Here is a 15,698-nt window from a genome sequence, read left to right as displayed (position 1 = left end):
ATTGATTGACCACTATACCCTTGAGGGTGACTTTACATCCAGTTTTGCCTTTTAGAAAGGCTGCTTCAAATTTAATTAAGCAGTCTGCACATAAGTTCCGGAATAAGGGGTACTTCGGTCATTATGGATGTTTATCTCCCTCGTTGTTTTGGAAGATCTTATAATTAGAAGATGAGTTTCCAAAACGGTGTTGTGTTTGGGAGAGGGAGACTGATCAGACAAGAATAGGAAGCTTACGTGTACAGTACTGTACAACGGAGAGAGGTCTCTGTGTTTTTTTTTTTTTTTCCTTTTTGCATGCAAAGCTGTTTTTTTTAACTGTTCGATGAATTATGAGAGTGGTTTTGTTTCTTTGTGAGGGATGATTTTTTTTCCTCTGGAGCCCATTTGCTTGCTGCTTGTGGGATCAAGTTTAAAGCATCGTGATTGGCTCAAGTCCTCTCTCTCTCTCTCTCTCTCTTCTCAAGAAGCTTAATAAGGAGATGAGATGACTCTACGAGAATACCTGTCGAAGATGAGGGTTGGAAGAAAGAAGGGGAACAGAGAAAGCTGAATGAAAAGGCTGAAAGTTTTAAAAAGCTAAGTTTATAAAAGAAAGCTGAGGTAACCGAAAGGGAGGAGCTTTTTTTTTTCTTCCTCTATGTCCTAGCTAGCTAGGGAAGGCTTTTTGCTGTATCTTCTCTCTCTTTCTCTTTCTCTCTCTCTCGCGGCTCTAACCCCAATCTCAAGCTGCTTTAGTTTCTTACAAATTTTTAAGCTTTATATAGAAAGTGAGGGTGTTTGGTTTCCTTCTTAGGTTATATTATTGAAGGTAATCGAACAAAGAGTGAGAATTCACCATCCATGTTAGGCAATAATTCTTCCTCTGTCGTTCCTTCTTCCGAGCCATTTTCTTGCTTGGAAAACGGTAATAACAACAAGAGGAAAAGAAGGCCCGCAGGAACTCCAGGTATAGAATAATTCGTTCCATACTTGGGAGCCCCTTTTTTTCATTTATTATCATGATGGTTTTCCTCTTGGTTCTAAATTTTGGATATGGTTATGTGTGAAATTCATTGCAATAGATCCAGATGCAGAAGTGGTTTCTCTCTCACCCAAAACACTATTGGAATCGGATCGCTATGTCTGCGAGATCTGCAACCAGGGATTTCAGAGAGACCAGAACCTTCAGATGCACCGGCGAAGGCACAAGGTGCCATGGAAGTTGCTAAAGAGAGAGAATCCAGTGGTGAGGAAGCGAGTTTTCGTGTGCCCAGAGCCAAGCTGCCTGCATCATGATCCGTGCCATGCTCTGGGTGATCTTGTTGGGATAAAGAAGCATTTCAGGAGGAAGCACAGCAATCAAAAGCAATGGGTCTGTGATAAATGCTCTAAAGGTTATGCAGTTCAATCAGATTACAAAGCCCACCTCAAAACCTGTGGCACTAGAGGCCATTCTTGTGATTGCGGTCGTGTTTTCTCAAGGTTTTCCTCCAAATCTCCAAACACGTCATGTTAATTTCTTAATTACCTTCATGTGTTTGTTGAAATAATACTCATTCCTTCAAAAAAAAAATTATCGTTTGCTTTATATTATGATCATTCTCTTACCAACAAAATCAATTCGATCTGTATTGGATTTTGGGTTTTCTGGGTAATATTTTTTTTGCTGCCTTCTTCTCATTGCATATTTGGATATAAATTTGTCATTTAAAAAGCAGGACCATCAACTGAACCGGCTTTCATCAATCCCATAAGTGATCTTGGGTTTGACTCAAAAAGGAAAAACTATTTACTCAGAAAAGCTTTGATTTGACTGATGGAACCTTAATCCAGTTTTAACAACCGTTCTGGGAGTTGGAACACATTTCCCAAAGATCAGTTTCCCTTCGTCGCACACAGCTAGCTAGCTGTTGGTTTCAATTCCTTTGGGCAGCAAGATCCCAACAGTAGCTCTTTTGTAACTATTTGCTTTAATTATACACTGTTGTATCCTCCCTTTTTTCCACCCTAAGCAAACATTGTGGTTCTCCGGTGGGTGATATGGACCATAGGGAATATATTATAAATAATTAACGTGGTTTTGCACCATTATTTAATTGATATGCATATATACCATTTAAATCCCAGTCAATTCTTTGTCAAAGCATTTATTTATGTATATTTTTCTTGTTTATTATTCTCTAGTATGCTAATGCTCCCTTGATCTCTTCCTCCCACGTTTTTAATGCCCGTCTTCATCACTCAATACTTTCAGAAAATAAAAATCCTTCGAATCATTCCATGCACTTCTTTTGCTGCTACGTGTAGAATCACAGAAAATAGTTGAATGGTTCTTTTGTCTTTTACAGGGTGGAGAGTTTCATTGAACACCAAGATGCTTGCAGTTTGGGACGTCTCCGGCCGGAATCAGTACAAGCACTACAGCCGGCATGCTTGTCTCGGACGGCTTCAAGTCCGAGCCCATCCAGCGAGACCAATTTTGGCACAGGTCCTTGGCCAACTTTAGTTGTGCCAAAGCCAAAACCACCAGACACGACATTCTTGAACCCTACTGCAGGAGGGAACTCATCCAGGAATATAGCAAGCTACCACAATCTGGAGCTTCAGCTCTCGACCACCTCGAATCCCAATGTCGATTCCTCGGTTTCCCCTAAAAGAGATCATGACACTCATTCTACCCAACTTCAGCTCTCAATTGGGTCATGTGAATTTGGAGAGAAGAATGAATCCAACATCGCTAATAGAAACTCACCCAAGGAGAGCATTAAAAGTGATCAGAAATCTGTAGTGGCTGCGTCAAGGCTCAAAGAACAAGCACGCGAGCAGTTAAAGCTTGCCATTGCCGAGAAGGCTCATGCGGAGGAGGCTAGACAGCAAGCAAAGCGCCAGATTGAACTAGCAAAGCAGGAATTTGAGAATGCAAAGAGACTTAGGCAACAAGCGCAGGTTGAACTAGATAAGGCTCAGACTCTGAAAGACCATGCAATCAAACAGATTAATTCGACAATTCTTCAAATAACTTGCCATGCCTGCAAGATGCAATTTCATGCACTGACAACTGTGCCTTCCGATGAGAATTCTCTGGTACTGAGTTACATGTCGTCCGCCATAACCACAGAAGGCGAAGTAGTAGAGATCGACAATCGAACTGATCATGCAAAATCAGCTAACCCTTAAGATCTCTCTCTCTCTCTCTCTCTCTATCTCTCTCTCTCTACTTCCATATCTCTGTCAACCCTTTCTTTTTTACCCTTAATATTCTGTCTACCAATATACGAAGTGAGTTGTTGTGGCCATATTAGGTTTTGATTAGAAGAGTGATCATGATGTATCTTGCAATTCATGGTGTTGTTTCTTGTTCATAATTAATTTGGTAAATGCGGACGATTATAATGGATTTTGGTAATAAGCTTTCTCCCATATATATATGATATAGGTTTCACTTGTCATTTAGTTGATCTTAATCTCATGCATGTCTTCATTTGCTAGTTTATTAACACACAACAGTACTGCAATTATTTCATCGGAAAAGCTTGTTTGCTGCGTGGGCTTGACCGCCCTACTTAACTGTTGGTCAAATTTTTTTTTTATTTAATGATTAAAGAAGTGATTTTAAATATATTGATATATATTTTTTTTATTTTTTAAAAATATTTAAATATACTAAAAAAATTTTTAAAAAATTAAAAAAAAAAAAAAAACTAGACAGCACGCCAACCAGAGCTGGGCAGTACAGTGGCCGACTCTTATTTCATTAATGAATTACGACCTCAGAAACTTTTTTATTTTTTTAAATAAATAGTGATGCAGTATTTATTACTCATCAGAGAATGTCTTATTATTAAAAAAAAAAAACTCCCATATATAATCATATATTTTTGTTAATATAACATTATGCTGATAATTACTGGCATTAATTTTCTGGATCGACGTTAACTTTTGCTGTTGTTAGATTGTCTTTGGACTATTCGAGCTAGAAGAGAGGAGGGTCTTTGCAGGCCAAGACGGTAACATAATTGAGATGACCCTAGCTCTTGCAAAAGCATTAAAGAACTGTACTGAGAATAATAATAACTTAGTAGCTTGAGAGAGAGAGAGGGTGAGGAATCGGATCGACAGTCCTTTTTCCCACTAGTATAAGGGTTCTGGACACTTATAAATGTGAATAAAAAGCAGCATGTTTTTCAGTGCCACTGTTGTAAGGGACTTTAAAGACAGGCTCAGTCGTCCCTATCAAACAACAAAAATATTGCAAGCGTCTCCCACCTTGCACAGCTTAGACACAAACAAACCCTTATCTGTGATTTCTTTTCACACCTCTCGCACTCACATAAGAATCAGCGCCCGTGGCAGTTCGTGCAGCACAGGAGCACAGCATCTTTTCCAAATATGCAGAGACCATTCAAAGCTTTTGGAGTTGGGAGGAGGAAAATGGCATTGTGCTCGTGAAACTTGATGTGGGTTGGTGTCATCTTTCATTGCTATAACCAAAACAAAAAGAGCCAACAAGCAGCCACAGTCATGACTCATATGCATGTTAAAAGGGCCTTTCTTCCTTTGCTTTTTTCTTCGACCATGTGCGCTTTCTTTTTACCTTCAATGTTACTGCTACGAGCCTCCTAACCTTTTTTTTATTCTGACACATGCATGCTGTACAATTATTATTTATATCTCCCTTTATTTATTAAGCAGTAAAGAGCTGAGCTGTATGAAGAACCCTCGCCTATTCATGGGCCTTGCGAGTTGATATTATATAAGACCGATCGCCAGCCCAGAAAACAAAAAGGAAAGTGAAATTATATATAAAATTTTAAATAATTTTTATATGATATTTTATAATTTTTAAGTAGTTATATAAATTGAAAGTAAGTAATTATATAATTTTCACCTAACTAAGTATTTATGCTTGGATTATACCAGATATTAAAGGTTAAGAATTTTAAGACCGGGCATAATTAACTATTATTTATTGGCAATACACATAGTACTATTAACATAATTAATTTATTATACTCAATTAAAATACTTAAATTAATTAGTTAAGTGTATATTTAGTTTGAAGACAAGATTAAATCATTCACTTAATTTTTTATTTTATATAATTTTTATTTCCAAAAACTTTAAAAAAAGGAAAAAAAAAATGACTTGGACCGAAACTCCGATCCCCATATAGCTAGAGTGACTAGATCAAATCAAAACGGTCTGGTCCAGTCCAGACTTTTGGTAAATTCAAAGAATTGGTCTGGTTCAAAATTCTCTTACAAGACGACCGAGTACGATCGAACCGAACCAATTACATCTGTAATTCTACGTATTGTGCCATCATGAAAATTATGCGGGCCATATATATTGACGTCTGATATGATCCGAGCGTGGTGCCAATCTAGACGACGTTCATCATGTTGGACCTCACCATACAAAAATATTATGTTGCTTTTACTTCTTGATCAGTTCTTCAACATAATTAATATTAAGGTAACAGGACAGTGTAGACAGTGCTAGCTCTAAATAATTTGATGAAGGTGTTCACCTTATTTTTTTATGAACCTGATTTTTAGTGGAAACGAAATTCTTGGTCTACATATACAGAAATAAAATTTACAAACGCCTGAAACACATTTGCAAGTTCAAGTGCGATGAATAGGAACTGAAGCACAACGAGAGAGAGAGAGAGAGAGAGAGAGAGAGAGAGAGAGAGAGAGAGAGAGAGAGAGGAACAAATTAAGAAAACCAAAAGAGGATGTGGATCGAAATACATGAGCATCCCACTTTCGAGATCAGGACAAGATGATCAGGATCACAATTTTTATCGCTTAATTAAACAAATCGTATAAGGTATATATATAGGCATCACCATTAATACATGATTACTAGATGGAAAATGTTAAATATATTTAAGAAAAACTTATAAAAAATTTACTTTTTTACATATCAATTATTGATATGTTAAAAATCATGAAATTTGAAATTCAAAATTTGAATTTAAAAAAAATAACAAAATGAGTCTAATAAGTAAAAATATAAGTAAAACTGTAAGTATATATAACATTACTCAAGCTGGATGGATTATTTGTGAATGTCTTATGGATGCTTGGGGACAAGACGATATTGGTGACTTAACTAAGACCATAAGACTTAGGAGTCTATTCACTAGCAAGGCTAACATGCATGCAGTAATAATACGTACAATATTTTCTATATCTCTATTTAAATGAAGGGCGGCAGTGATGTGAGACTTAAAATTTTTTAAAAATTAATGTTTTTAATTATGAAGTGAAATTATTACATTAGTAATTTGTTGCAAAAGAGTAATAAAAAATTGATGTAAATATCATTATTATCTACAAAATTAAAGTTTCTCATAAAATAGGTTAGATATTCGATCGCATGATAAATTCATAACTCCCATGTCACCTCTGAGCTTGACGTGGGTTTTAAAGTCAGGTTTGGGTAAAAATATATAAATATATATATATATATATATATATATATATAAATATATATATATATATATAAATATATATATATATATATATAAATATATATATATATATATATAAATATATATATATATATATATATATATATATATATATATTTATAAGCCAATGCATGAGTGATAATATTGTACGTACGTCTCCCAAATTACATATAAAAAAATAATTGTTTTTGGGTAAATCAAGTGTTTTAATATTCTAACAAGAGATCCTAGCCACCAGTAGTACTTCAACAAGGCACTGCATGACTTCAAATTTCTTTTCAACCCAACTGAGGTGCTGAATTAGTCACAAAAGGACCAAGCTAGCACCTGTTCATCACAGTTGCTCACCACATCTTATACGGTCCTACAGTGCCATTAGGCGCTATCAAAATGCATCTTATTTACGTTCAGCAAGAAACTTCAACTTTCATTCTCATTCTTAAACTCACCATGTATTCCATGAACAGAGAGTGTGATCGATGAATAATTTATTTACAATGTTATATATAGTCATAGAAGGCATAAGTGCTATGCAATTATTTTGAGAAAAAGTAAAGTTTATTATTAAAAAATTTATTTTTTTCATGTGAATCTAATATTTATTTAATTTTTTTAAAAAAATTACACAGTACTTACACACTTTAAACTGTAAATATTATATATATATCAGTGTGTGTACGTGTGTGTCCCCGCACGCGCATGTGTGTGTTTGTGTGTGGACGGTCCATAAATAAGACATGATCTGTTGATTTGTCCTCTCAATTCAGGGCACCCTACCACTTAGAACCCAAAGTTGTGGTAAGGAGGAAAACTGGGAATTTGCAGAAAAAGATCACACAGATCGATCATATATATCTGTCCCTGCATGCATGCATCATATCATAATTCTGAGGTTTCCGCCATTCAGTGGTCCCTAATTAATTTGCAAGAGAATAATCTATTACATCTGAGAGAACGATGAAAATACTCGAGCCCTAAAATATCTGCCATGCCATCTAAATATATACAGGCTATAATTTATTGCTGCAGCTACAGATTCAGTACTTACTTTACAGCTCTTGCCGTTGACTACAAATTAAACCAGAGGGTACAAAACAAAGATGATGATGATTGATTCTCCTCAACTCTACAGTACAGTACTAAATATTTTCCACTAATATACTGATGAGATGCATGCGTACTGCGTAGATACTCCAAAACTCATCATCAATTTTCCTTACAAATTTTCCTTCCCTTTTATACAAAGGTCAAGGTTTAATTAGGAACTAGCAGCTAGAACTAAATGATTATGGCATATTTCTTATACCGCCAGAATATAATCAAGTGGCCATGGTCATGTTTATTAGATGTATATCAAACACGTGATCATTATTAAGCACTTTGTTATTTAGTTCTTTTCTGGTTTTAAGTATGCACATGATGTAATCGTGTTATATTTTTTGTTTATTTTTTTTTAATAGCTTGTGTTATAATGTATATATATAAACAGAGGGTGGCATTAAGGGAGTTGCTGACGTGAATAAATTCTAATTTTGGCTCGATCTGCTAGGGTTTCCTTAGTTTGTGTGTTGATGGGTGCTATAACTGTTGCCAGGGGCCCCTCCGACTCTTCAGCTAGGAGGTTACGGTCCTTTGTTGATATGGTGGCACAATCCCTACAACCACTTCCAATGGTTGATGGTGAGTATTGTGTGATTTTCTCTAAGGAGGAGGTTGATCGTTCGGTGGTGCCTTTCAAGTATTCTATGGTTCTGAAATTCCTACGGCAACATCCAACGTTAGATGCTATTCATTCTTTTATTCAGAGTCGTTGGGGGTTGGAGTTTAAACTTGTGGTGTCGGCCATGCACAGGCCTCATAACATTTTCGTTCGTCTTTCTAATGAAGTGGACTTTTTGAAGGCATTATTGAGGAAAGTCATTGACATTGATGGGGTGCTGTATAGAGGGTTTCACTGGTTTGTAGGTTTTGATGAAGAAAAAGAGCCTTCGATGGTTCCTGTCTGGGTTGTTCTAGCGGGGTTACCTCCAAACTTTTATCATGAATCGTTTTTGGAAAATATTACAGCTCCAATTGGAAGTTTTTTGCATTAGGATAATCAACTAGATGTCCCACGAGAACTAATGGGGCTAGGGTGTGTTTAGAGATGGATGCGGCCAAAAAACCTTTACGTGGGGTCTAGATTGGAATTTCTCATCAGGTATCTAGTTTGTATGTTGAGATTGAATATGAAAATCTTCCTGCTTTTTGCCCTTGATATAATATCCAGGGGCACAATTCTAAAACTTGCCATTGGAAGGATGGAGGAAAGAAGTGGTGGATCAGAAACAAAAAGAGGGGGAGGAACTGACGAAGGGTTGGATGCCAAAAAGTCAGGATCAACATGTGGAAGAGTCAGGTGGGGCGCTTATGGGTTTATGTGATCATGTTTCTTTGCCAATGCTGGAGTCTGTTCTGGGGTCCCTTTGTAACAGCCCGTTAGAAATTCAATGATGAAATTTTTATTAGCTTTAGGAATCTTGTGAAAATCCCATATCCATTAATCATATATGTTTTATTCTAACTACATAGTTAGTATTATTAATCACTATGGTATCAAAAGTGTGTTTTTGATTATTGAAGATATATAGTTAGAAAAATTTTAATTAGACACATGGAAAGATCTTAGCCACCTCACTCTTCCAAGTCTACTCTCCACCTTTAAAAAATAGCTTAAGCTGATTTTCGTAGATATTATTAGGTAAAAATATCTTGAATTGATTTTTGTAGATATTATTGGATAAAAATATCTTGAACTAATTTTTGTAGATATTATTGGGTAAAAATATCTTGAGCTGATTTTTTTTTTAAATATTATCAGGTAAGAGAAACCTACACTCAACTCTCACTCCAGCCTCATCATCTTTCATATTGTTTTCATAAATACCTCCAGCCACTCCCTGCGAAATCATCTTCCTTTACATCTTTCATTGAAAGAACACCAAACACTCTCTCAGACAGCTTTTAGGTATTCTTTTACACGCCAATTTCGAAGATTTTATAAGTGTTTTATCATAAAATCTCTTTCATACAAGTTGTTCATTTTTTAGTCTAGTTTATGTTAATATCTTATTTGTTTCATTTGAAAATTATTTGGTCAGTAAAATATTATTTAAACTCTAGAAAGGTCATTCTGGGAGATAAACTGGAGAATATGTTGTATTTTGGAGTTTTTAACTAAACTAATGGATAGATCTTGGTCCGAAATTTTTATGGAGTATTGTTAATATGTGTATATGATTATTGGTTTAGGATTTGTTGCATGATTAAAGGTTTTGATGAAATATTTTCTTAAATCTAGAAACTTAAAAACTGGAAGAGGAAAAACAGTTTCTGTTTTGAGAAAGTCTAAATTTTTGGTGGTTTAAACCTATTCTAATGGCTTTGATAATTTTATTGAAGGATTCTAATCCTCTTATATACATGTTATAATATTTTTTGAAGATATTTGATGTTAGTTTCAAAAATATGAAATTTTATGCAAAGAGATATTCGGATAAGCCAAAGTGTAGATGTTCTTAGCTAAATTTATATTTTGGTTAATTTTTAACCATATGATCTTGAATTAAAAGCTTATATATGTTTTAGGACATTTTTTTAAATCATGTGATGGTTTGTTTTGAAAATCATATCTTTATAAGTCATATATCAAAAGGTTGATCAAAACAAGTTAGAAACAAAAATCAATGGAAATAGCATATGGAAATTTCGGCCCTATGGAATTTTAATAGTTGTGATTAGTTTTAAATTTTTCTAAATTGATATTTGAGTTTAGGATAAAATTTACATGAGACATGTAAATTTTGGTGACTTTTGGAGTTAGCATGCAAAATCCTTAAGTTAGGGATAAAACGGTCATTTTCCTACATGCAGAGGGTAAAATGAAAATTTTACTCTTAAGTTAGTATTTTTCTATATTTCAAATTATTAATGATTTATTTCTAACTTTTAGAATCACTAATTACAGTTCCTCGTGATCACGCTTGATCTTTTATAAGAAACATGGAGATCAAGGTAAGTTAGCTTTTAACTTACTAGTAGTCTACTGCATATGTGTACTAAGTAAAGGAACTACAATGTATGTATGTGTGTTATCATATATGCCATGCCATGCTAAGTTATCACATATTTGTCTATTACACAGAATTTATTATGTCATGAGTTTCATCTGTTACACAAGATATATTGCAAGTACATAATGTTAAATATGTCATCTATTACATGTATGTCATGTCATGTTTACTGTTGCAAGTATGTCAGGTTAATTATGTTTCCATTACATGTGATATCATATTATGAAATATTGTGTGTTACATGTTTAAGTCATGTTACGATAAAATCCTATCTCAAGTTAGCCATGTCTTTCAAGTTATGTTCAAATCACGTTATGTTATGTCAGGGATTCTGTTCTTTCATATTCCAGTCACATTTCATCTTGAGTTACATTCAGTTTCATGGGGTCCACAACAACTGTGGCACACGAAGTATGGGGTCACAGTAATTGTGACGCATACACTACGTGAGATACAACAATTATGACATGTAGAATATATGGGGCCACAATAACTGTTGAGTATATATTTAACTGCATTGTGACACGTAGAATACATGGGGTCACAACAATTATGGAGTATGTATTTAAGCAGTTAAAGTCAAGTTTCAGATTAAGTTCATGTTAAGTCAAGTTTCAGATTAAGTTCATGTCAAGTTAAGTTCAGTTCATATTTTAATTTAAATTATGTCAGTTAGACTATGTTGTACATCAAGTTATGCTTTAATTACTTATGAATTTGATTATGCATTCATGCTTTTACTGTCACCCATGCATCATTAGCCTGCGTGAAAGTTTTTTGTTAACTTACTGAGATTTGTAATCAAATCTCACTGTGGTAGTCCTAACTACCATTCTTTCCGAATGGTAGATCTTGTTACAGGACCTGAAAGAGAATTAGGAGCTAACCAACTAGACACAGTTGATTAAGCGACGATGCGATATCAATATTAATATAGTAGTTAATGTAAATTATTACTTGTACGATGGAGTTGCATCTCCAATACTTTTTGGATCATAAGCATTTTGGAATAGTGTTGTGATCTTAGTTGTTCAATGGGTCTTTATATATTAAATATGTTTTAAGCATTTGTGATATTTTCAATTTGGTGCCTAGTATTGCTAAAGAAAAAAATTTATCCGCTGCGAATATTGCATAATGTTAGATATATTTAGGAACATTGCATCTTATATATCATGAACGGGGGCAAGTAATCTTGTGTTGCATGTCTCGACGCTTTAAATATCTGTCCAATCCCAAACGAAATTTGGGGACATCATACCCTTGATCTTGCGGGTCCAAGTAATATTATTGTGGTGGAACAACAGGAAGATGAGGATGAGGAGGGAGATGTAATTGGGCACAGACGGTGATAGTGATTAAGCCTGCAACTGTGTTTGAGCTAGTGGATATGGTTGGGCATGCAGTTGTGGTTGAGGTCGTAGGTGTGGTTGAGTCTGTGATTGTGGTTGAGCATGTGGAAGTGGTTAAGTTTGCGGCTGTGGATGTGATGAGGGTTGACGTAGAGGCTGGAGATGGATTTGAGAGGGTCTCGAAGAATCCTGTGCCTCTAGATCATGTGGTGACTGAGGAGGTGTGTTTAGTGGTAGAAAAATGTCTTTTCCTTCTATTGAAATGTCGATTGCTAATGGGCAGGAGGTCTTTGCAAATGAGGAGATGGTTAGTGATGATATGTGGGATAATTCGAATAAGGTGCAATTGCTTAAAAAAGATGGTCTAGACAATTCAAAGTCACGTGTGATGGTTTTGCATGGAGAGTATGCTTCAGATCCTAAAGGTGATGCTATAGAGTATTTGAGTAATGCAAATGATTGTCTTTTGGATGGAGATTCTTCGAGAAAAAAGAATGTGGTTAAGGGTGGGAACTTACTCAGAAGCTCTACTCAAGTTCCTAGCAGACCCTCTCTCTTGAACTTATGACATGCAAACCTTTTTTTTGGAACATCTGTTGGCTACGATTGTCACGGAGGAGGTTATGTAAATTAGTTGGGAAGTTACGTTTGAATTTTGTTTTGGAGGCAGCCGTTTGTTAATGAGTCGAAGGTCGAAACCTTGAAAAACTCTTTGAAGTTTGATGAATGTTTTTCTAATCAAAGTGTTGGAGGTAAATTATGGTTGCTTTGGGCGCGAAGGGGGGGGGGGGGGGAGGGTTGCATGTATCGGTTATGAGTGTTAATGCCCAACATATCATAGTTTCTATTGTATTTGAGTCTCATCAGCTGTTTGTTTCTGTGGTCTATGCGAAATGTAGCCATATGGACTGCCGGGAGTTGTTAAGGTTGCTGCAATAAGATATGCTGCAAGATGAGCCATGGTTAAGTCTTGGTGATTTTAACATTATTTGAGAGGATGTGGAGCGATGTGGGGGTCATCCTCAATTAAGGGTGGATATGGATGAGTTCAATGAATTTATTGATTCTTGTGGTTTGTCTGAGATGAAGTCAATTGGGAGTAAATTTACTTGGTTGCAATCGTCAGCTAGGGTTGGCATGAAGTTGGTTGAAGTTAGATAGTTGCTTGTTAAATCCGGTGTCTACTTCGCTATTACTTGATGTGGTTTTGATGTATTTATTCTGCTCCAACTCAGATCATGCTCCAATGTCTTTTATGCTGTTAAATTTAGTTTCTCAGTATGGTCCATCCTTCTTCAAGTTTCAACATATGTGAGTTTCTCATGAGAGTTTCAAAGATGTCATAAAAGATGTATGGTAGGTGCAATTGGGGACTGCAGACTTTTTGGTTTAGTAGGAAAGTTGAAGAAATTGAAGATGGTCCTTAAAGAATGGAACCATAGGGTTTTGGGCACAGGGAGGAAAATATTCAATGCTTGGAGAGGAAAATTGAATGCCTGGAGTTCCAGCTCCAGCCATGCTTCTTTGAGGAGGTTGAGTTGACTTTATTATTGGCAAAGAAGGAGCTGGCTGTGTGGCTACAAATAGAAGAAATGGGATGTTTTATGTTCTTTAATTCTTGATGGTTTTTCTTGTATTGGTTAGTCTTTCATAAGTTGGTTGTTTTTGTAACTACGGTTTCCCTCTACCATAAGTGAGGTTTTTTTGATAAAGTGTCGGATGTGCCACCCTCCTTTTTTGGCCAAAAAGTTAAAAATAAAAAATAAAAAAAAATGTGTTGGATTTTTCGCTAGTTTGATTCGGTAACCTATTTCCACTGATCCTCTATTTCCTACTTTGGAGCACTGCAATAACATGATTTTATCATGTATCATTGATTCTGTTATTAAGAATATTGTCGTAAGTGGGATCTATGTTGAAACTGCTCATGAGGTATGGTTTGATCTTAAAGAACGCTTTGATCAAGGTAATGGCCCTTGTATCTTTCAATTAGAGAAGGATATTTTTTTTTTTTTTTATCTCAAGATAATTTGTCTGTTAGTTCATACTTTACATGGATAAAAGGGCTTTGGGATAAATTACAAAATTATTCTCCCATTCCACATTGTTCTTGTGGAGCTTTGAAGGTTTTAACTAATTACCAACAACGTCAATATGTTCTTCATTTTCTTATAGGTTTTATGAGAGTTTTTCAAGTATTAGATGTCAGATCTTGCTCATGGACCCTTTGCTTCCCATCAATAAGGTTTTTTCTCTTGTTTCACAAGAAAAAAAACAACGACGAGTGAATCATATGACCATTTCATCTTTGGAATCTTCCATTTTGTTTTCCAACTCAGTGAATAATAATCGAGTCCCTTCTGGAAAATGATTTACTCGTAAGGATCAACCAACTTGTTCTCATTGTGGAATGACTGGCCATGTTGCAGATAAGTGTTACAAACTCTATGGTTACCCACCTGGTTTTCACACTAAGCCTAAGACATTTTCAACAATTCAGGTTCCAGTTCAAGATCCAGATCCCACACCTTCTATGGCTCCAATTCCTTAGTTACCTATCTCTATAGATCAATGTCAAAACTATTGGCATTTATCAATTCTCAATCTCAACTTAGTGTTCAATCTAATTCTGGTCATGTGCCTGCTACTGTGGCCTCCAATAACACCTTGCCTAATGCCACTCAACATTTTTCAGGTAATCAAAATTTCTCTCTTGACATTACACGTTCTGTGTTTTCTAGTAATATTCATGCTTTCTAGTAATATTCAATTGTCTCATTTGTCTTCTAATGTCTAGATCATTGATATAGGCCCCATTGATCATATATTGTCTTCCATAATTTTTTTTTTTCACTTCCACATCTTCTGTTGTTGATTTTACTATCAAGTTACCAAATGGCTCTTTTGTTCCAGTTTATTATTTTGGAACAATACAATTCTCTGGTTTATTTGTTTTTACAAATGTTCTTTGTGTGCCATCCTTCTCTTTCAATCTCATTTCTGTCAGTACTGACTAGTTCTTTACATGGTTGTTTCTTTTTCCTATCTCAACATTGTTTCATTCAAGACCTTACTTAATGGATTGGATTGGGTAGCAAATATAGCAATCTCTACATTTTGTAGCAGCCAGTGTATCACAAGTCTTTCATTTCTGCTGTATCTCCTATTGTTTTCCTTATTTTTCACAATTCTATTGACTTTGGCACCATCGTTTAGGTCATCCTTCATTTTCTAAATTTATTATTCTTCATGATGTTGTATACGAAATTCCTTCTTGTAATAAGTAACATCATTGCTCAATTTGTCCTATTGCTAAACAAAAGAAACTGTCATTTCCTACTAGTACTCGAGATACTAATTCAATCTTTGATTTGGTTCATTATGATATTTGGGGTCCTATGTCTACTCCTACAATTGATGGATTCCAATATTTCTTGACAATTGTCGATGACTATTTATTTATTGAAATAAATAAATATTCCTATGTCTAGGCATACTTGGATTTATTTATTGAAATATAAATCTAAAGTACACATATTGATTCAGTCTTTTTTTTTTTTCCTTTGGTTGAAACTCAATTCCAAACTAGAATTAAAACCATTCAGACAGACAATAGTGCAAAATTTTCTATGCATGATTTCTTTGCTCTGAAGGGTGTTGTTCACCAACATAGTTGTGTGCAAACACCTTAACAGAATTTCATTGTTGAACGTAAACATCAGCACATTCTATATATTGCTTGTTCTCTCAAGGTTCAAGCTAATCTTCCTA

At 35.1% G+C, this 15,698-nt stretch overlaps 1 protein-coding gene across 1 annotated transcript; it reads left to right on the top strand.

Annotated features, from left to right (window-relative positions):
* The first annotated feature begins 212 nt into the window (after positions 1–212).
* On the top strand, positions 213–3,431 carry LOC122299703 (zinc finger protein SHOOT GRAVITROPISM 5-like). The gene is made up of 4 exons (XM_043110118.1): positions 213–603; positions 797–949; positions 1,065–1,464; positions 2,331–3,431. The coding sequence occupies exons 2-4, from the start codon at positions 844–846 to the stop codon at positions 3,157–3,159; spliced, it is 1,335 nt and encodes a 444-aa protein (XP_042966052.1). The 5' UTR covers positions 213–603; positions 797–843; the 3' UTR covers positions 3,160–3,431.
* Positions 3,432–15,698: the final 12,267 nt, after the last annotated feature.

This window comes from Carya illinoinensis, chromosome 16 (assembly GCF_018687715.1).
Source record: "Carya illinoinensis cultivar Pawnee chromosome 16, C.illinoinensisPawnee_v1, whole genome shotgun sequence".
Classification (NCBI taxonomy): Eukaryota; Viridiplantae; Streptophyta; class Magnoliopsida; order Fagales; family Juglandaceae; genus Carya; species Carya illinoinensis.
The sequence above is the reverse complement of the archived record's forward strand: the minus strand, read 5'-3'. Positions and strand labels throughout refer to the sequence as shown.

Excerpts from the sequence above, each read along its gene's own strand:
- LOC122299703 (XM_043110118.1), top strand. The coding sequence starts at position 844 with ATGTTAGGCAATAATTCTTCCTCTGTCGTTCCTTCTTCCGAGCCATTT. Across the intron at positions 950-1,064 it reads AAGGCCCGCAGGAACTCCAG|ATCCAGATGCAGAAGTGGTT; the intron begins GTATAGAATAAT and ends TCATTGCAATAG. Across the intron at positions 1,465-2,330 it reads TGCGGTCGTGTTTTCTCAAG|GGTGGAGAGTTTCATTGAAC; the intron begins GTTTTCCTCCAA and ends TGTCTTTTACAG.